Here is a 22,105-nt window from a genome sequence, read left to right as displayed (position 1 = left end):
TGTTTATTATTATGTGAGGTATTCAAATGATGAGTTGACAGGCTGCAGTGCTTTGTATGTCTTACAAGGTCATCCAAGTGTCATCAACAATAGATAGATAGATAGATAGATAGATAGATCAAAACTCTGTCATGAGGATAATGTTTTGAACTTTTTTTTTAATTAAAATAATTTTTATCTCAAAGCAGATATTAGTTTTGTTATTGATTTAACTTTATTTGGGGAAAAACACATGGTAAATGCAAATACAAAAAATGAACTATGAGTAAAAAAACAGGACTGAATAACATTTCTAGACAACCTCTTCTATGTTTAAACAAACAAAACGACTACAGAAAAACCTCTTTTTAAAATGTGTTTCTTTGTCTGATTTTCAGTCATTTCACAGCTCCAGATTGTAAAAAAGCTAGCTCAAATAAAGGCTGAGGAGAGAATGTTTGAATATTGACACATTTCAGTCTTGAAACACGTTCTTGTTATTTATTTTACTTTATTTGGATAATATACTCTTGATGTAAATACAGACAAATGATGAACTGTACACTGTTGGAAAAAGCAGGGAATATATTTTAAAAACTCTATAAGCTTAAACACAAAAAACAAATGATCTAGAAGAAAAACCTTGATCTTTTCATTATGGAAACTAAACAAGGTTTCTGATATCAGAAGGATGCAAATGGAGCCTGACTAAACCTGTGTGATATTTGCATGGTTTGCCTTTGAAACTATGCTATCATCAGACTCACAAAGTGAGTGTTTGTAAATGAGGGCTCACACTCAATCACTCTTCACTTGGCATGTTTACTTAGAGCTTAGATGTCTGTGGTAATTCATTACCAGTCTTCCCGGTGTTTCTGTGTTACTACTCAGAGCTGCAGAGGCCTGTTTACTGAAGTATCAGCTGGTCACTGCTGCCATCTAGTGTTCACTGTGAGAAGAGCACATGGCTAGTTTAGTAGGTATTGGCCTCATGATTTCCCGCTTAACAGTTCCATAATTAGCTTTACAGTATAAGACAAAATATTTACCAAGCTATTGCTTTTGCATTTATTTTGATTTTAACACTTAAATGAAACTCATATGATGCATTTATTTGGTTAAGAAGTCAGATAATATGTTTTTCATCACTTCCATGTTTCTTCAGAGTTAACTTAACATCATCAATGGCACCTTTTCTTCTATATAATTCTTTCAAAATGTACAATTTTTTATTTATGTTTGTATAAATGTAAAAAACTAATTTGTGCTTCAAGGCTCAGGACCATCCATTGCTCATGTGATATAAGTGCCTCTCTGATGAGTCCATTAAATGTAGTAACGTTTAACCATCTTTCATCTGGTCTTTAAGTTTTGAGCTTTTCTTCAATCAATTTTTTTTTTTAAATGTAGGAATATAATATGTTTTCCTAGCAGGCAAACTTTCCAGTAAAACGTTTAAATGTAAAAAATAAATGGGGATTTAGAATGAGTGCACATTATATGTGTTGCACGTGCTAAGTTTATTTTTTTCACACGTGGCTTTAAAATCAGAAAAGAAGAAACACTCAGTTCTTTTAATTAACAGAACATACTTGTTTTATGCTGCTGCAACACCCGAATTTTCCCTCTGGAGATCAATAAAGTATTATCCTACTTATCCTATCCTATCCTATACTATAAAATACAATACTGCAATGTTAAAATACAGGTAAGAGCAGTACATTCATAACTGATTGTTTGCTTTGAAACTTTGAAAGTATATTGTCAGCAGCTTACTCATTCTATCAAAAGCTTATAATTAACCTTAAAGCTCAAAACTATTATTGTTTCTTTAAAAATTTATTAAATCTAGGCTATATAAAAAACATATTTCATGAGATGAGTTGGCTTGTGGAGTAGAAACAAATCCAGTAGGCTATATACTCTATACTACACTAAAGTATTTACTCCTACAATCCCTTCCATGTGTTTATGACCAACTTTATATACCTAAGCCTTATTTTAAACTAATCACTTAAAGCAAAAAAACTTCTGAGTCTTAGGCTATTTGTTGTTTAAAGGTGCACTAGTTTTGGTAAAGAAATGTGAAAGTTGGAAAAGTGTACAGATTCTGTAACTCTATACACAAACTGTCCCCGGGAACAATGTTTCAAGATAAAATGCTACACGAGAATATGGTGGGGGGGGGGGGGGGGGGGCCACAACAGTTAAATCATTACTCTCTTGGTAGCTTTTTTTTATTTATTTTTTTAAGCTCCAAACAGTTATCAAATTTTCCTCTGAGGACATTTTGTGTATTGGGTTCAGAAAATAAAGCATAGAATTGTTTAACTTCTCCAACAAATTTCACCACCAAAACTCCACAGTGCACCTTTAAAGAAGGAAAATAGTTTAACAGGTAAATAAAAAACAATGTTCTATTTGCTATGGTGCTAAACTAAAGTAGTAAACATACATTAGCCTACAAGGATATTACAAGATCTCTATTTTACTATTGAACTCATCATAACAGTATCGTCTAGTAGTTACAGTAATGCTTATAAAGCAGCGAACACGCCCAAGAAGCAACACGAGATGATTGGCGACTACCATAGCCAATCACTGTGAAGGTAGGCGGGACTTCCGGCAACATTGACAAATCAGTAATGGCGACTCGACGGAATGTTTAACATGTACAACAGCGAGGGGGAGTGAACTTATAGACAGCAGTCATATTTTGAAGAAACATAATATATTTTACCTGATTGAGTGCAGTTACAGTTTAGCCGAAAGGTAAAATGACCAACAGCACTTCATTTTCGATTAATATGGATATGTTTCTACTTAGTGTATAGCTAACTGTCCAAACTTTCTGACGCGGAAACAGGTCGCTAGCTGAAGATTTTTGTAACCAAAAGCCAGCGCCTCCCGGACCAGCTAGCAGGCTAATTGCTATGCTAACTAATGTAAGCTAACTGTTAGCGGACTTCCTTTACGGTCGAGCGATGCAGACAGTCTTCAAAATGTCCCGGTTGTCGTTCCGTTGTGGTCCCTCGCATCTCAGTTTGACACTTAAGTCTATATCTGCCGCTTGAATTGCCCTTAAGGTCATGTCAGGCGCTTGACTTTTACTAAAAAGTTAAGATGTTTGTCTGCACATCCGTGATGGCTACCAGTGTTTTTGGGGAAGCCATTATCCAATCAGAGTTTAGTCCTGCAGAGTGAAAGTAACCCAGCTAACGTTACTGTAAATGTACAGGAATAATTATATCATATTTTTGTTCTACAAACTATTGTATTGCTTATTGATTTGTTGAGAGACTTGTAGAAATAAATGCTGTGTTTTGACATTTCTCCTGGAGAACAACAGAGATGAGTCTATGCGTATAAATAGTGTCAGCTGATTATCCGTATCTGGGTACCAGTGACAAACCTGTGTTTAACTAACAGGTCACTAAAAGTACAGAAGTAGCCTTGTGTATTACAGTATATATAAAACATATATATACAGGACTCCCTGTGAACTAAGTATTCTTAAAGTGTGAGAATAACATTACAGATTTGTATTTGTTGTAACTGTTCAACAGGCCCCCTTAATTTCTATACAATTCCACCAGAGAAGTTATGTTTCTTACATTATTTTCATTATTATGTCATTATTTTAATAAATGAATATGTGCATCTATAGGCTACTTCATAATCCTGTCCAATAAAACAAGATTATATCCGCCTTTGTACAAAGATATTAATAATTACCGTTAAAATACTCTCCCATTTTTTCCCCCTGAAGCTGTCTGGAGTCCTTCCAGCAGTTCAGTAGATGTCCACCCCCTCAGACACTTCTGGTGGTATGTCCCATCCTGGCCCCTCTCCGGGGGCTGGTCTGTCCCCAGGGCCTATCTTGGGCCCTAGTCCTGGACCCGACCCCTCACCAGGCTCGGTCCATAGTATGATGGGACCAAGTCCTGGACCAGGAACACCCAACGCACCTCATGGCATGCAGGGCCAGGGACAAAATGAATACTCTCAGGACGCAATGTATCCTATGCACAAGGTACTGTGTGCTTACTGTTACTTAATAGTGTTTTTATGTCAAATCTGCACAAGGGCAGTATTGAGTTGTTTTATAACTCTGGGATTTCTAAGCCATGTTTAGTCATCACAGTTTATTTTGTGACAAGAGCATGACTAATACAACCTGCCAGAACAATACATAAACTTATTGGATTATTGCAGATAAATTGCCTTAGAACATGCAAAATATTATGTGATACACAACAATAAGTTCGAGATCAGAAATACAAAATTATTTAAGGTTTTATATTAAGTCTCTGTGACATAGTTGGTGCTCCAGAAGGCAACAATAGTTAATTTTTAATTAATGTTTTTATAGTTTTTGTGTTGTGCTTGTGCTTATTATGAAAGGTGTATGGTTGTGTCATACCTTAATCATTTGCCTTTTAAAATCCATTAATGTCTGGATAAAAGAGAGAATATTACAACTGAATATTCCAAGTTCTTAGAGTCCAGTAATGTGTTTGTGAAATCCACCGAATTACTTTTTGCTCAAGTTATGACCTATGACATAAAGAAAAGAAACTGTCTTTTTTTCTCTGAGTAGGGTTAGATTTATCTTTTTCTTTTGTGATTTCAGGCATGCATTAGAGAGTACAGCTCTTAGAAAAAATACATTTACACAATTCTAACACTGATATTAAACATTTTTGTGCTTTTTCAGACCATGGAGGGGATGAACGATAAGACCATGGGAGACGCGATGCACTTTGGTCATATGAAAGGTGTGGGGATGAGATCTCTGCATAGCGGTATGGGGCCTCCACAGAGTCCTTTGGACCAGCACAGCCAAGGTACATTACATTCCCACTTTGTTCTTAAACTGAAAGAAAATAAGAAACCTGATTAGTCCTTAAAGGCAGTAGCTCCCTTCTTAAAAATGAACTTAAACTTAACCTCTTCAAAGGTAGGTTTACAACTACAAAGAAAAAATGACAATGATGCAAAATGAGTAATTTCTCAAATGTTTTTAATTTGATACTTTTGTTTCAAGACTAGAAAAAATCAAGAAAAAAGAAAAAAAGTTAACCAGACTCCAGTTTTATTTGTATGTTTATGTTTTTTTCATTCTTTATATCTTAGTAATAAACTAGACCCCTTAGATTTTATTTACAACCTCTTATTTGAGCTTGGACCCCCAGGTTGAGAAACATTGGCTTAATGTGAATTATGTGGATGTATTGAAACACCTTCCTGTCCCCTGTAGGATACATGTCACCCCATCCTTCTCCCATGAGTGTCCATGAGCATTCTTCAAGTCCCATGTCAGGAGGTGGAGGTGGAGGTGGAGGTGGAGGTGGTGGTGGTGGTGGTGGTGGTGGTGGTGGGGGACCCACACCGCCACACATGCCTCCCACCCAGTCAGGTCCTATGATGTCCATGGATCCGCAGGGTGCCATGCCCAACATGAGCCAGCAGGGGCGAGGCCCTTCTGCCTTTAGTCCAGTCCAGCTTCAGCAGCTCAGAGCTCAGATCCTGGCCTACAAGATCCTTGGGCGTGGTCAACCTCTGCCTGAAAACCTCCAACTGGCTGTTCAGGGCAAGAGGAGTCTACCCACAATGCAACAGCAGCAACATCCACATCAACAGCAACAACAACAACAACAACAACAACAACAACAACAACAACAACAGCAGCAGCAGCAGCAACAGGCCCCTGGTGCCAGTCCTTACAACAGGCCTCCAGGTGAGCTGACACAGTTCATTAAAATAAACTGGTTAGTTTGTTAGTGGTTGTTTTGCTATTACTGAGTGCATCTATATTGTTGTGGTCTTATAACAGTGAAGGGTTCTGTAAGCTTAAAATACATCTTAATAAATATTAAAACAAGAATAAGGTTGCATTTTTAGGTGACTACACAATTAGATCCAACTGATCTTAACTCACTTGACACTTTAATATAAGCTCTGTTTCCACCATGACATGTGTGCCAGGCCACATGTAAACACAGATGTTTCATATCTCAGTGCTGCCAAGAATTTGACCTGAGAGCGTCCACATCTGTAATGTCACCTGGCAGTTGATGTAGTCTGCCATGGACAGTGTGGCAGCTTGCATTGACAAGATGAGCAAGGCAGTTGTAATTGTACCATCAATAATATACATTTTCCTATCTCCAATATGTTTTCATGGTAAAATCCTTCTGGAAATCTACTTATATTTAGAAATATATCAGCCTGTAAATTTAGAAAAACAATGACTTAAAAATAGTAGTTTATGTAATTTAAAGCCGTTTTCAAAGATGCACTCCTGAAAAGGAGGAAAATATTCTCCTGACCTGGCTGTACACGTGGTAAGGCGTAAAGTAAAATAAACAAAAACGAGTAAAGTAAGTAACGAGAAAAGTAGAGGATGAAGCAACAATGTATATATGACGCTATAATGAGAATATTTGCCTTTATATCAATGTTACGTGTAGTTCAACAGAATCACACGCTACGAAAGAGCAGAGAACAACATAATGACGAACAGAAAACGTAATGCAGCTGTTTTTTTACGTGCATGGAGATCGTAGTGGTCTCGTGCACACACTCACTATGCACCGTGCAGCAGTTACAGGATATAAACGTCACTCCCCCCTCCCATTGGCTGAAGGTGATTTATCCGGGTAATATCCTGCTGCGTTCTCACATCAGCTCACTCACACTTGCTGTGTGTTAGGGGTCTGGCAGGAGAATCTCCGGGTGTCCAAGCGATAAATGTGGCTGTTTGCGTTCACACATAGATAGAGTTTTCTGTAAATGTGAAAGCCCTATAATAGAATAATAAATGGAATACTATGCAAGTACTCTGTGTTACGGAGGTTCTCGCATGCAAATAACATTCTGAGTTCAGATTTCTCCTACATGGTATTTATATTGCTTTTATTAAAACATGATTTTATGAAAGGCATTAGGGTTTCTAGGGGAGGCTTAAAAATGGACAAAAAAAAGATCTGAAAGGTATGTGCTAATCATTTGATATGAGGAACATGCATTTAAAATATCTAAGGGCTACAGCTAAAGGCTATACTCACATTGATCAATATACAGAGTATTTGTTTTGTCAGAACAAGTGTCCACATCCTAAATTTAATCCGTTTATAGTTAGCACAAAAACAGGGAAATGTTGTTAAAAACATTGAAATGTAGCGGTTTTCTTGACAGGTCAGAGGACATGTGTAAGATACAACAAACAAACAAGGAGGGGAATTAAATCACCTTTTTTTGCAAAAATAATCTACTATCTCATCAGAGATCCACTATCAGTTTTTTCCACAAAAAAGGCTCAGAGAAAATTGCAGTAGATACATTTTTAAAATATGACCCGTTGCTGTGTTGAAAGGTATGCCAATGGCACCTATGGGTGGTTCCCAGACAAGTCTCTGCCCTACCCCAGCCATGCAAGGACATAATCAGAGCACAGGACCCAAGCCTTGGTCTGATGGTAAGTAAGCACTGTAAAGGTTAATATGCTACACCTTTTGAGCTTCAGAGTTAAAAGTCCAGTGAGTAAGATCTGCCAAACCACTGGCCTACTTATTAGGAGAAATTGAATATAGTTTTCAAAGATTTGTTTTGAAATATGTAAAATAAACTGAAAGTAAGATTTTCTTATAAAATGTGTAGAAGAGGTCAAAATGCTCCAGCAACACTTGTAGTAAGAAGATCAACTTTATTAACAAACTTTTTTTCCTGATAAAATTAATATTACCACCTCTTGGATTAAGTTTGATGGCTTCTATGCCTAGGAAAAAAAGAGAGGAGATGGGGTGTTTTGCTTCATTAAAATGTCTTGCAACAGGGCTGTTGATGTCTTTCCTTTTAATAGCACTCCTGTGTTCAGTGATCCGTTCTTTAAGAGAGCAGGAAGTTTCACCTACATATATCTTATCACAAGGACATTGAATCATATACACCACATTTAAGGATTTTATTGCATGTAATAAAATCCTTAATATTAATAGTTTTTCCATTGATAGGGTGGTTAAAATATTTGAGTTTTTTGGTATATTGGCAGTTAATGCAGGTACCACACTTAAAATTACCTTGGAGGGGACTTAACAGAAGTTTATCATTATGGTTTTCAGAGGGTTCAAATGCCCGGACTATTTTGTCCCTTATATTTCTGCCTCTTTTAAAGGTCACCATAGGTGGGTCGTTAAAAACACTTTGTAATTGTGGATAATTTTGAAGAACGTGTATGAAAATGATATCTTTGATGTTTTTGGTTTTAGGGGTAAATGTAGTGGATTTAAATTGTACTTGGATTTAAAAGATTTGTTAGTGGGCATATATGCCTCTCTGCTCTTTGAATCCACCTTGTTCTCTGCATTTACAAGCCAATGTTTGTTGTAATTTCTTTCCCTAAATTTTGTCAACATCTCTGCTTTGCTATTTTCATATTGTTCAGGGACAGCACAGATTCTTTTCAGTCTAACAAGTTGGCTTACTGGTAGACTTTTTTTAAAGAGGAATTGGATGAAAACTTGCCGCATGGAGAAGTGTATCACGGTCTGTAGGTTTGGTGTACAGAGACGAGGAGAGGACATTATCTTTTTTAGTTACTTTTATGTCAAGGAAATTGATTTCTTCAAGGCTGTAGTTAAGTGTGAATTTCAGACCTGCAAAATTTCCATTTAAAAACTGTAAAAATGAAAAAAGAGTGGATATAGGTCCTTTCCAAAGTAGAAACACATCATCAATATAGCGCTTCCAATAGATAATAAAAGGGAGAAAGGTTTTTTTTTTTGTGGTTCGTATAGTGTTTTTGTCTCCAGGTGACCAACAAATTTATATAAATTTATATATAAATGTGTAAAATGTGTTCTGTTTCACAGTGTCATATTAGTTGGGGCAGTTTCCTTATTTGGATGAAAGCTTAAAGGCAAAGCAATGCAAGTTTATTTATATATCACGTTGCAGCAACAAGCCAATTCAAAGTCCTTCACACAAGACCTCAAAACATCAAGACGAAGAGAAAAAGAGACTGTTATACCTTCAAAAGGTATTTCAGTGGACTCAAAAGCAAGACCGAGAGACAGGGTAGTGGGCATGAGGGATATTTATTGTAATGGCAGAAAGGGATACTGGTAGACTTGAGGCTGAAGTCATGGAGTAGGTAGTGGGGATGGTGAAAGCTGGTGAGGCTTGAGTGAGAGGCTGGGTGGTGAGACACTGGAGCTCGTTAGTAGGAGGCACTGGGAGTAAAAGAAGACAAGGGTTATGAGCCAGAGATGGAAAATTCAAAAAGCACAAAATGTTTACGAAGTCTGTAACGCTTGAAAAGCTGGTCGATGTAGACGGAAATAATCTGGCAGCTTGGGAGAGGTGAACCAGGTTATAAATGCAGCAGCTGGTTATTAGTGCTGACGATCAGGTGCGTGATTGCAGAGAGCTCAAGCACCCCATAGGTCACGCCCAGCCTCTGAAAGGAAAATCACAAGACCAAACCAAAAGCACACCAGAAAAAATACACAAAAAAAGAAAAACAAATGTCCATTCACCACAGATACATTAAAATAGAACATTTAGAAATCACCAAACCAATCATTAACAATCACAGAGAAAACTATATATATGAAAATATGGTTAAAAGTAAGATCCAAAAGAAGATTAAGCAAAACTTAAAGAAATGAGTTTGGAAAGTAATGATGTGATCTGCTCTGCACGCCTTTCAATGTTAGAGTGCTCTAGAGTCCTTGACTACAGTCACCTACTGGTCTCGCCCAATCAAAATGTGTTCTGACTAACAATCGAAGAAACAAGATGGTAGGATCTAGTTTATTTACATGCTCAGAAGTTATTAACACTGCTCTCAGTCAATTTTAACACAACTGTCTTAAAAAAAGGGTAGTTATTAATTTACACAGCAAAATAACAAGTACTATACAATATACTTTTAAGCCACAAAAAGGTTATAAAAAGGTAAATGCTTTTACTTTTAAAGCCCCAATATGTAACTTTTCAGTTTTGGTGTGCTTTGGCGCCAACAGCAGGTCTCTGACTGCAACTGCACTGTCGTAAAACGGTTACGCTTCCCATCTGAAACAACGTGCATTTGTTGACAAGCAGAGGGTGAAGAAGCCGGCACAGACGCCATGAGAAGATAAAGAACCATGTCGACTCAAAACGTACAGGTAAAACCTGGATGTCTGTAGTCCGATGTTTAGTATGAGTATGTGTATTCAACTGTTACCATGATATCTATAGGCCGTAGCTAAATAGCTATATGTATACATGCTAGTTACCGGTTTGTAAGGTTCTAAACTTTTTGGAGACAATGTAAGATGGATATATTTATCTATTTCTTTGCAAACCGGAGACATAACTTGTGTTGACTGTCTGCTCCCAGTAAAGCTGCTAAACGTGAGACAACGATGACACCGGAAATGATGCAGCCTCACATTATGTCTGAATCTGTTATACATAATCTGCAAGGATGTTCATTCTGTCATCTAATAGTTGCTTTCCCATTAGACGGGAGAAGGATCATAATACCGACTTGTTTGGGCAATATTATAACTAGTCTGCGACCATGTATATGTAGTAAGTGTATGAGGTTTTTGTTTTTCAACATCGGTTTTCCTTTTATTCCAGGATTCAACCTAAACTTCAACTCGCCATCAGTGATGAGCAGGAGCCCGGAGTGGAGCAGCATCACAGGCCTGCAGAATATAGACAATGTGTGTTATGATAGCATGGCTGCTTGGGAGAGGGGAACAGAGTTATGAATCAAAGCTGCTGTGTCTGGAAAATCAGAGATGCTTTCCCAAGTACAGTATCCTGGCTACAGGGTGTGTTGCCTTGTGTAAAAATGTGTCTTACAGACTTGTACATACATACCTGTTGTGGCTTTGTTCGGTATTTTTGTGCCATTACAAGTTGAGTTTGTATGTTGAGTGCCTTGAAGTCTTTTGTTTTGACCAGTTTACATAATAAAACAGATATCCTTTCCTTCTACTCTATTGTTGTGATTGCATTTAGTACCTGTAATTGACCTGTACTGGTAATGGTTATAACAATTAGTAATTGTGTGCATTGCCCACTGATTTGTAGTTCTATCTTCTTCTTTATATTTACCAAACAACAAAAACATTTTCAAGGATTCAAGCTTCAAGCGATCACCATTGGGCAGAACAACAACAACAACAAGAGATCAAGATAAAATAGTTATTTATTAGACTAACATTGACTTTCTATACAAATACAATCTAAAGCACATTTGGGCACATATTTACACATTCAGCTGCTTGAGGGGGGAGGGGGGGGGGGGGGGGGGGGTCTACACTATCCTGGAGCTTTGTTATGATGGACCTGAGCTCTGATGATGCACAGTGCCTGCTGATCATCAGCACCAGACTCTGTTTTGTAGGAAGGCCCGTTCATCTTCAAATTCTCTTTTGCATCAATGGCCATAGTCTCGTCTCTTTCAAGGCGTTCACACTCCAGCTCTTTGATTTTTATTGCAGCAACTTCAGGACCTTGGACAATGATATTATTTTGTATTTGAGTGGTTTCATATTTTCAAAACTGTTTAGGTAACAGCAACAATACATTTGTATGTTAGACAACTGTTATACTAAATACTTACATCTTGTATCCATCACGGTTTCGAGCAGGAAGTCGGCGGTTCTGGTGGTTATAATTAGAAGCTGCAAGCAAGGTCGGTGTTCTGTATACAGGTGGGCTGTGACCAAACTGCTTCTCTGCATACATAATGGAGTGCTTTTGGAAGTTCTCCAAATCTGAAGTTGTCCTGTTGGGTAGAAAGGCAGACAGAAAAGAACCTGCTCTGTTAGTGACATACTTCTCACTCCCACTTCATACTGCACAAAATAACATAAAGGTGAGCAGAGTCCTCAGCTTGAAAATCAGATGGAGACGTAATCTGCGAAATATATATTTGTGTGTTTGAGATGTAAGTCAAATTTACCTGGATTACAAGACATCAGCCTCCTCCTCTTCCTCATTCAGTAGCTGAACACCTTGGACAGCAAACACATCATTCCCGAATCAAAAGACAAGTAGAATATGACATCTTACCATTCAATGACAGTATTTTTTTAGATAACGTTACTCCATGAAAACATACCTGTCGCGGTCTGACTGTAAGACTCTGGCAGGTTTGTAGGCTGCATTTGTTGCTGGAGATGATACTGATCGCCTTTTTAGAAAGCTGGAATAAAGTTCGAAGTCATTATGCTGGTTGATACAACTGTGCAGAGTATATACAGTAACGTTAGTTTCAACACGAGAAACTTTGCATACGTGCTGCTCAGATAATTAGCAGTCGGAGCTATCGTAACCTGAACCCGGGACAATATGCTGTCTATATTATCATGCTACGGGCTAAACTTCTGCAGACATGAGCTGACTTGGCTTTCAACCACCCGCTAATGTGTCGATAACTTTTTTCGCCGTGCATCAGTCAAAGTCTGCCCAAATAACTCTGACATATGAGGTTAGCATGCGTCGCTAACTCATCATCAGGGGACAGTAACGTTATTCTGACATTCTTGTCGTTATATGATATAGACTGAATGGGTCTGTGTTGAAACACCTGATAACTATGATGCAATGAAACAAGACAACGTTTATAACGAGCATATTACTCACCAGTTCAACAGCAGCAGTGCCAGCTTGGTATTGGACTTACAGCCCACCGTGTCCTGAAGCTCTCTCCAATGTGTGAAAGCCTCTCCAATATTTACTCTAGTCCGGTCTCTTGTTCGGTCACTCTCGCTTCATTCGTCAACGTGCTTTTCCTCTTATCCTGCATCAAGCAGTACAGAGACGGGCTTACTCCTAATATTTACAGTCTTGGCTAACTCCGAGGACTTGTAAACTAGTGCCGTAAAGTGGCACGTACCTCTCGTGAGATGACCGCGACGACCGCGGCTCGCTGTCACAAACTTACATAGTGGAATATTGAGCCAGCGAGCCGCTATGCGGACGTTGGAAAGACAACATTCTCCCTGTTGAACGCGATTACGCTGTTAGATTGATTTACAAGCCCTTATTTTATGGTGGAAAAGTTACATATTGGCATATCCGGCTACATAGAAAAGTAGCTTGGTTTTAAAAATCTCTTTAATTTGTCAAAACAACACAGGAGGTCAGTATAGGTTGCTAGCTAAGGTGCTGCTTACATTAGCTCAGCTTTTTGGGGTGGTTATCTGCAGATGTCTCCTCGGCATTTAAAATCAGTAAAAACTCTAAATAAATCTATTTTCTATTTTCATTCAACGCTCTTAATTAAACACAGTAGGTACAGTAGGTCTACTACACGGTTTAAAAAGGGGGGTAAGGGGAGTCCCTGTCCTAGCTTAGCATTTAACAGCAGGGGTGGACTGAATATCACAGTGGGCTTCATTAGTTGTAACTTACAACACACCTTTTCATTCAACACATCAGTTTTTAAGACTATCCGGGACACACCCAGCTGTTTGATGTGTAGTCTTACATCAGATTCTCTTTGATAGGAGACCAAAGTCAATTCCCTGAAGCTGCATGAGGTAGTGTAGGAAGATGCTGCAATCTGAGGTTGAGATCAAACTTGATGTAACAGCTCGGGCTTTGAAGGTGCCCACATTATTTTCTGCTCCAAAGATTAAATACATCCCCAAATTAACAGCAACAACTTGACACACGGTACAATTTCATGAAAATTCAGGCAAAAATTATGTTTAATGTTATTGTGAAATCAATTCCCAGTAGGATGAGACATCAAAGTCTTCAATATCAAAGTCAGGTAAACAGTTATTTTCAGTTCCTGTTTTTCTTGCTTCAAATTGTATTTTGTGGTTTTAAAATAATTTCTAACAAACTTTTGATGCTTTCATTAGGGTCCCTGATGGAAAGTTGTTATCCGTCATTTGATTATAAGTACTGTTCCTTCTTAAAGGTTTATTTATTGACATCCTAGTCTTCTGTAGGTCACAAAGTATTACCAAGGTTCAAAAAAGGCAGGTGACAGACGAATCATTTAATGTGCAGGTTACTATGTGTGAAAACGAGAAAAATACTGGGGTCAACATTACATGTTCAGCCAAACCTTCAAACTGAAATATTAGTTGTCGAGGTGGTAGAGTTTTTTTTAGAATGGCTTTGAAATAAAACAAAAACAGGCAAACATGTTTTATCACAACACCATGTTTTGGTTTCAGATTTAAAAATTGCTTCCTCTGTTGTTGGGAGGAAATTCTACAATGAATGCATACAACATCAATATCAAAACAACTCTGTGAATTGACCAATTAATGGACAGAGCCTTTTCTTTCTAGGTCAGGGTGGTGAAAATCAAGCCAACATTCAGAAGCATGTCACCCCTGTTGCCAGCGGACGTCCGTCTCCCGCTCCCCCTCCGGCCTCCGCTGTGCCCGCTGGACCCATGCCAGGCAGCTCAGTGAACCCCCAGCCTCCTGGGCAGCAGGTGTCCCCCATGCTCCAGATACAGCAGAAACAGAACCGCATCACACCTATTCAGAAACCACAGGGCTTGGACCCTGTGGGGATCCTTCAAGAGAGGGAGTACAGGTATTTAAATCTATAACCTATTTTAAAACCTACCGGTACATCAATATCAGAATTTAAGATCAATCAACTGGTGAATGATCTGCACTCACCTTCTACCTCTCGAGACTGAGTTGGGAGTAGCATCTGTATGTTCTGTAGGTGATCAGAGAGAGAGAGAGAGAGTCTAAAATATGAACCTTCTTATGCTACTGTTAATTGTTCTGTGCCGCTATCAAAGTTATTCTGCACTCTTTCAGTTTTGCTACTTCATTTATAAGAAGCTTCCCTACAAGAGGCTCCCATGTTATGATCATGGAATCACGAGTGACGCTTTTTAAGCCGTTTTTGTGTTGTTTGGCCGACTTTATAAAATGTACTGCTGATGATGCTGCAGCCATAGGAATTCTGCAGTACTCAAATAGTGCAGAGACACAATAACCATTCAAGTCCACATGTTAGTATACGTTTTCAAATGAATGCATTAATCATTGCATTAATCTCAGGTTTGCACCCGCAGACCTGAGAGTGCGGGTGGGAGTATGCTGGTGGAGGAGCTCAGACTGGTAGGGGGGAGCCAGGTTGTGAAGGGCTTTTATAAGTGAGGATGAGGAGCTTGAAGTTGATATGCTGGGGGGATGGGGAGCCAGTGGAGGTCATGAAGAACAGGGGTGATATGGTCTCTGGTGCGGGAGTGTGTGAGGAGACGAGCAGCTGAGTTCTGGATGTATTGGAGCTTCTTGAGTGAATTTGATGGTGATCCGTAGAGGAAACTGTTGCAGTAGTCTAATCTGGAGGTGATGAATGCGTGGGAGAGGGACTCGGCAGCAGAAAATGAGAGGGATGGGCGGAGGCGGGCGATGTTTCTGAGGTGGAAAAAGGCTGTTTTGGTGATGTGTTTGTCGTAGGAGAGGGTTTGGTTGAAGATGACACCAAGGTTACAGATGTGGGGGGGAAGGTAGCACTGTAGAGCCATCGATGGTGAGGGAGAAGTTGTTGGTGGATTTGATGAGGGATTTGGGGCCTATGATGATGACTTGTGTGTCTCTCACAGACAGGTGAAAATCATAATGTGGTCCCATCCAGTCAGATTGATGTTGTGAATTTAATAAAAACTCATGTCAAGACATGAAAGAGTGCCTTAATAATGTGAAGAACATTTTTTTTCTGGTCCAACATGGTCATTGGTAATATTGCTGTGCATACACAATCACAACCTGCTGTTATTGTCTGCGATATGAGTCCACTGGTTCATTTAGAAAAAAACAACAGCTGATGGAGACATGAAGTCCCACAGGCTGTGAAGTAGCTTTGACCCTCAGGCTTGTTTTTGTCTGCTTAAAACGTCAAGGCGCTTGCTTTGATGGCCTCTTGCTCTCAGATCAGCCTTGAAACGCTGCTGGGGTCAGGAAAGGCTCAGAAACAGAGCTGACCTCTTTTCATCCTGTCGGTCCAATTATGACATCTGAACTTACGGCACCCTGGGTGAAACTACTATGCAATATTTTAGTAATAATAATCTGAGGACCCCGGACAGCTGTTTAATCCAAATAAATGAAGTCAGATCTTGTTGCAAAGTTTCCTTTGGGTTAGTATAGATGAGGCAAGCTAGATGAGAATACTACAAAACCTGTACTCTTTCAGATTCTCTGTAAAGTTGATTTGCCTCTGATGTAGTGCTGCACGATTTGGTGAAAGTTTGCAATTGCGATTATAGTGGACAATATTGGGACTTGCAATATAATTTAAGGTTTTATGAGCGGGTATATTAAAAAAAGAATACAAAAACGTCCTGTTTCCATGCTGTCCTGTTAAAGGCAAAAATGCCAGAGAAGACCAATAAGGAAGGGAGGGAGGGATTAAGATGTTTTGCCACCCAGAATGAAGAGGTTAAGATTGTTTTGTCCACAAAATAAGCTAAAAATCTAAATGTGCATTTATTATATGGTTTACCTTCTTTATAATGTACCTCAGATTGCAGGCTCGGGTAGCACATCGAATTCAGGAGCTGGAAAGTCTGCCAGGATCTCTGCCCCCCGACCTGAGGAATAAAGCCACAGTGGAGCTCAAGGCACTGCGTCTGCTCAACTTTCAGCGGCAGGTAGACAACAGTGTCATGTTTCATGTTACAGAACAGAATAAGAATTCTCTTTTTGAAGAATTTGGGATTCCTCAGGATAGAAAACGACAAAGAGTTACAATGAGACTATATACTGTAAAATAATGCAAAGATACTAATTTGAAATGGAATATTTTAACAGTTTAATTGTTGTAAAGGTTGAGAGGTGATAGTTATTCTCTTTAGTTTTAATGGTATCGAATACATAAATCTGAATAACTTTGCATATTTTGTAACTTAAAATATTTAATTCTGTTGGATGACATGTTTGTTTTCTGCCTTTGCAGCACCTGTAGATTTATAATATTTTCTTCTAGCAACCGCTCACTGCCATACTTCTAAGAGCCAACTTGCAAGCCATTGATGTAGTAAACACATTGATTATGTATTCTAAAGAACAGTTTAATTCATCTACTGTTTTGCATTCTGAAAATGTATAGATTAACTTTGAGTAAAGTTTCTACAGTTTTCAAATACCTGGAAATGGGATGTCACCTGTTTTATCTTAAGCTGAGACAGGATGTGGTGGCATGCATGAGGAGAGACACCACTCTTGAGACGGCCCTCAATTCCAAGGCTTACAGACGCAGCAAGCGGCAGACGCTGAGGGAAGCTCGTATGACCGAGAAGCTGGAGAAACAACAGAAGCTGGAGCAGGAGAAGAAGCGTAGACAGAAACATCAGGTGAAGCACATTGGAGTTTGTATGATACAAATCCAGTCTAACGCCCTTATTTCAAGGTCTAAAGTAGAACTGATCATTAGATGGTGTTGGATTGGATTTTCTTTTGGAACCAGAACCGACTGCTGGCAATTTTAAAGTATCTCAGCATTGGCTTCACTCTCAAACCCTTAGACATTTTTTCCTGAGCCTCCAGCGTCTTTTTTTCAATTGTTTCCAATGAGTGTTCACATCAGAAAGCGGGCATCTGGAGAAAAAGCACAACCCCAGCTTCTTTTTGGTGAGCGCTACTTTTGTGTAGCCGCTCTGAGCGCTCAAGATGAAAAATCTTTAAATTTTCCAGAAAGACACTGTTGAAGTCAGCTGCACTCTTTCCCAAATGTATGATATACCCTGTAGTTTTGCCGCCTACGGAAATCCGCTCCTTATATTATCAGGAAACAAATTATCTAAAATAAAAGAATATGCAGTAAAAAGTGTAGGTCATACAGCGGGCGTTGTCAACAGACTGTTGTCATAGAGACAGGACGGACGTGCAGCACTTCTTATCAGTGCACAAAAGATTCATGCAAATGCTACCGAGTGCTTTTCTGCCCGGTAAAAACGCTAGGGGGACACAGGGCCTGAGACTGCATCCACATTAGTCTTTGTATTTAGCCAATACAGCGTCAGCACTGTTTTTCAACATGTGTTATTCTAGCTGCAGCATCAGGTTTCCTTGAATGCCTTGGAAACAGGTGCTTTATGATACAAACACAACCATCAATCACTTGAGCTGATGTTTTCTTCAAGCTTCAACTGACAGTTAAGCTGAAGAGACAGGGAACATATGAAAAAGGACATCAGTATTCTTGTTTTTTACTCTGGGCATCCACACTCAAAACAAAATTAAACAATGTCTGAAAGCTGACGGTTTCAGAGCGACAGCATCAAATGCTCCATCCATGCTGAAATGAATTTGTTTAAAGTGGAGCCTGACAGCGCAGCGCTCCGTGATTCTTACTTGTTTGCTCTGCTGTCAAAATAGTATTTATACCTCAACTAGTTTTTCATGTTTTGTTTTTTCAGGAATATCTCAACAGTATCCTTCAGCATGCTAAAGACTTCAAGGAGTACCATCGCTCAGTGTCGGGTAAAATGCAGAAACTCACCAGAGCTATTGCCACCTGGCACACCAACACCGAGCGCGAACAGAAGAAGGAGACTGAGAGGATCGAGAAGGAGAGGATGAGGAGACTGATGGTGAGGACCTAAAAGTCCACATATATTTTATGTTGCACCTTTGCAAAATAATGTTTTCCAGCCATAAGAGCAGAACACTTGAGATGTTTTATCTTCAAAGTTATGCAGGTTATTGTGTCAATTTAATTTGCATCTGCAGGAGGTCAGAACAACATTATTTTGTAACGCGTTTAACTGAGCATATATAGATATACTAATGGCAGTGAATTGTCTGAATAGATGAAACTCACACAGCATAGATTTCAAACACTGAATATAAAATGAAAGGGAAGACATTTCTACTTTCAAAGCAATCTTTATGCTCCCCTTTTTTTTGTCTTTCAATGTTTTTCTTCCTTTGAAGTTAAACCAAATCTGTGACACTGAAGGGATGATGTAGTCCAATCCTGTTATTCTTCTAGTACAGACTGAGGACATTGGCAGATACAAGACACTTTGAATTAAAAACAGATAGCAGTCTTTGGAATCATCCTCTTAGCTACATGTTATAATACAATTTAAATGAATACCTGTCAATTTACCTACTGAAGGTCTGAGAATAACACAGTCTCAAACACAGTGAGTATGTTTTATAGTGAGGGTTCAGGACTTTTGGTTCTTTCACAGTCAGGGTTCATGACCGTTCAAAACAGGCGATTGATCTTCACACACCTTCTCATACTCAGGATATACTCTATTTGTTATAGGCAAATATGGTTTTAGTATTTGCACTGATCTGCTATTTTGTATCGATGTGTCAGCACACCAGAACTGCTTTAATTGACTAACAAGTGAAGACTCTGACTTTGAAATGATATTAACAAGCTGATGATATTCATTTTTATCCTAAAGTCATTTCAACCATTAAACTTCTGTCACCCTCCCCCACTCAGGCAGAGGATGAGGAAGGCTACCGAAAACTGATTGACCAAAAGAAAGACAAGCGTCTGGCCTACTTGCTGCAGCAGACGGACGAATATGTGGCCAACCTCACAACCCTGGTGTACGAACACAAAGCTGCCCAGGCTGCCAAGGATAAGAAGAAGAAGAAGAAGAGAAAGAAGGTAGGGCATCGAATGATGGTGATGATTCACGGGATTACCTTAATGTTAATGGATGTCACATTTGTCTTCTACTAGTTCCTGAAAAGCAAAGTTTGTCTCCAAGGTTAAAACGTTATGTTGTTGTTTTTCTCAGAATTTTCCTGTTGAGTGACACACCATCAATGCCAGATATACACTTTTTTGAAGTCCTTCTCTCAATGCTGTCTGGCCTGGAGTTTGACATTCAGCTTCAAACCCTTTTTCCTTATATGACAGACATATTTTCTGTGTGTGTGTGTGTGTGTGTGTGTGTGTGTGTGTGTGTGTGTGTGTGTGTGTGTGTGTGTGTGTGTGTGTGTGTGTGTGTGTGTGTGTGTGTGTGTGTGTGTGTGTGTGTGTGTGTGTGTGTGTGTGTGTGTGTGTGCGTGCGTGCGTGCGTGCGTGCGTGCGTGCGTGCGTGCGTGCGTGCGTGCGTGCGTGCGTGCGTGCGTGCGTGCGCGCGCGCACCGGGGCAAAACTCTGCCGTGCACGACACAGAGAGCAGAGGAGAAAGATAAATAACATAAGGCTATTTAGTTTGTTTACTAAAACGATGAGGTATAGACCTGTTCTATAGGAAAGGTATCCTTATGACTTCTGTTGTGATCTGGCGCTATATAGAAAATAAAATGAACTTGACCATCAAGGGGGGCGGGTTGTGCCGTTGGGGGGGGTGGGCCGCCCACACTCAATCCAGCCCTGAGATGAAGAACCAACCATAGCGACATGAGTCATAACTCATAACCATTATAATCTCACGGTTCATTATTTCGTACAATTCAAGCCTCTTCAAGAATGACAATGTGGTTGCTGTCAAACCTCACTCGGCCTCCTCCTCGTGATGCAAAGCTGTGAAAGGGTCTCAAATTTTTGCGACACAGTGGGCACATCTCTTCACCTGATTTCACACCTCGTGTCATAGGCCCAGAACTAATCATTGAACCAGCACCTGCAGAGTTTCTGCAGAGATTCATGACATTGATGTCAGCTAGTTGAATAGACTCATCCTGTGACGCATACTGTGCCACCTCAGTCGAGCATGTGTAATGAAGGTTCTGATAAAAGCATCTTTTAAAAAGAGGAGTATTTTTAGCTGCAGTATGAAGGAGAATACAAAGCAGCCCACATGACCCCTCATAACCCTGTGGAACTTCGACTTTCTCACTCTCCTTTTAAGAGGAAAATTTAGGAAATTACTGGAAGAGACTAAAATCATGGAGCCACAAATACTAATAGATGCTGGTGTTTTAACTCTACTTTCAACATACCATGCTTTTAAACAGCACAGTGCTTCACATTTATATATAACTAGGATGAAGTGTTTGCTTAATGGGTTTGTGTGTGTTTCTGTGTTTGTTGTGTAGAGGGTGGATGGAGACGGAGAAGGCACCAGTGCAATTGGACCCGATGGAGAGGTGGGCCCAAGTGTTTTATGTTATCTTTTCATTTTGGGTGTTTTATTTGGCTGGTCCAAAGCAAACCAGGGCCAACCCTATAAACATGAAAAACTGTCCCTGATATGTTGAATGAGTGAATAACATAGTGACACCCTGGGTCCAATGTTTGATAAAGTTTGAATGTTAATTCAATTGTAAACGTTGGGCTGGGAAAATAGAAAGAAGAAGAAAAACAAAAACAATTTGCCATTTTAGTCAGTATAGATGTGTCAGTTTATCACCGCAGAAACAGCCACACAGCTTGTAAGAATGACCATCTGAGTCAATGACTACTGAAGTTCCAGCGTTGATTTGTCTTCTGTTAGATTGTCCTCTTTTTCTTCAGCTCTTTTAATGTGAAAAGGTCCTGAATAATGTCCTCAGAAGGCTTTAAGCTTGTTTATAGTCACATGAGACACCAGGGCAGGGGCATCTAAGGCTCTTGATCTACTAGCGGGAGAAGCATCTATGCTCAGTGTTTTATCCGTTGCAGTAATCTCTGAATAAACAAAACATTCTGTGAAGATGTTTGAAGTAAATGAGCTGCTCAAGATGTGGAATTAATTGTAAACTTCAACTATTCATGGAAATGTTTTAACTACCGTTTTAAAATCCCTGGAGAGAGAGTATAATGAACAGCTTTTTTTTTTTTTTTGTCTTATAAAGATTGTTGTATTTTCAATGCGATGGCTCAAAGCTGCACAAATCTTCACGATCAAAAGATTCCCAGTCCATTAAATTTCCATTGTTTTTAAGTCTCAGTGAAAAAGCATTTTCTGGGGGTCCATAAGAAATGTATACAGTACAATGAAATGTTGTAATTAAAACTGTAAATGTGTAATTACTAGTTCAGCCCAGCCACAACTTTACCTGTTTTTTACTCGGTGCTCTAATAAAATTTATTTGAAAACAAATAGCCACTACTGCACACTATCAGCCTCACAACTAAATTAGAGCTAGAGGGAGGTAGCTGTTGGACCAGTCAGCAGATGTTAAGAAGATGATGAGACAGACGTTTACCTCAGGCATTGGTGGAGTGT

General features: G+C 39.2%; 1 protein-coding gene across 4 annotated transcripts in view; it reads left to right on the top strand.

Moving 5' to 3' along the window:
* Positions 1-2,649: 2,649 nt before the first annotated feature.
* smarca2 (SWI/SNF related, matrix associated, actin dependent regulator of chromatin, subfamily a, member 2) overlaps positions 2,650-22,105 on the top strand; it is a 61,978-nt gene continuing 42,522 nt past the window's right edge. The window contains exons 1-12 of one of the 4 annotated variants that reach the window (XM_061038276.1): positions 2,661-2,751; positions 2,846-2,924; positions 3,749-4,012; positions 4,697-4,826; positions 5,240-5,719; positions 7,358-7,459; positions 14,298-14,550; positions 16,501-16,627; positions 17,156-17,329; positions 18,395-18,568; positions 19,441-19,611; positions 20,994-21,044. In XM_061038276.1, coding sequence (XP_060894259.1) covers positions 3,779-4,012; positions 4,697-4,826; positions 5,240-5,719; positions 7,358-7,459; positions 14,298-14,550; positions 16,501-16,627; positions 17,156-17,329; positions 18,395-18,568; positions 19,441-19,611; positions 20,994-21,044 — 1,896 coding nt within the window. In that variant the 5' untranslated portion in view covers positions 2,661-2,751; positions 2,846-2,924; positions 3,749-3,778. Of the gene's footprint in view, positions 2,925-3,748; positions 4,013-4,696; positions 4,827-5,239; positions 5,720-7,357; positions 7,460-14,297; positions 14,551-16,500; positions 16,628-17,155; positions 17,330-18,394; positions 18,569-19,440; positions 19,612-20,993; positions 21,045-22,105 lie in introns of all 4 variants that reach the window. The other 3 variants (XM_061038278.1, XM_061038277.1, XM_061038279.1) reach the window with 3 other exon arrangements.

The sequence above is a fragment of the Labrus mixtus genome, chromosome 5, assembly GCF_963584025.1.
Source record: "Labrus mixtus chromosome 5, fLabMix1.1, whole genome shotgun sequence".
Lineage (NCBI taxonomy): Eukaryota > Metazoa > Chordata > Actinopteri > Labriformes > Labridae > Labrus > Labrus mixtus.
Note: the sequence above shows the minus strand (reverse complement) of the source record. Positions and strands in the feature narration are given on the sequence as shown.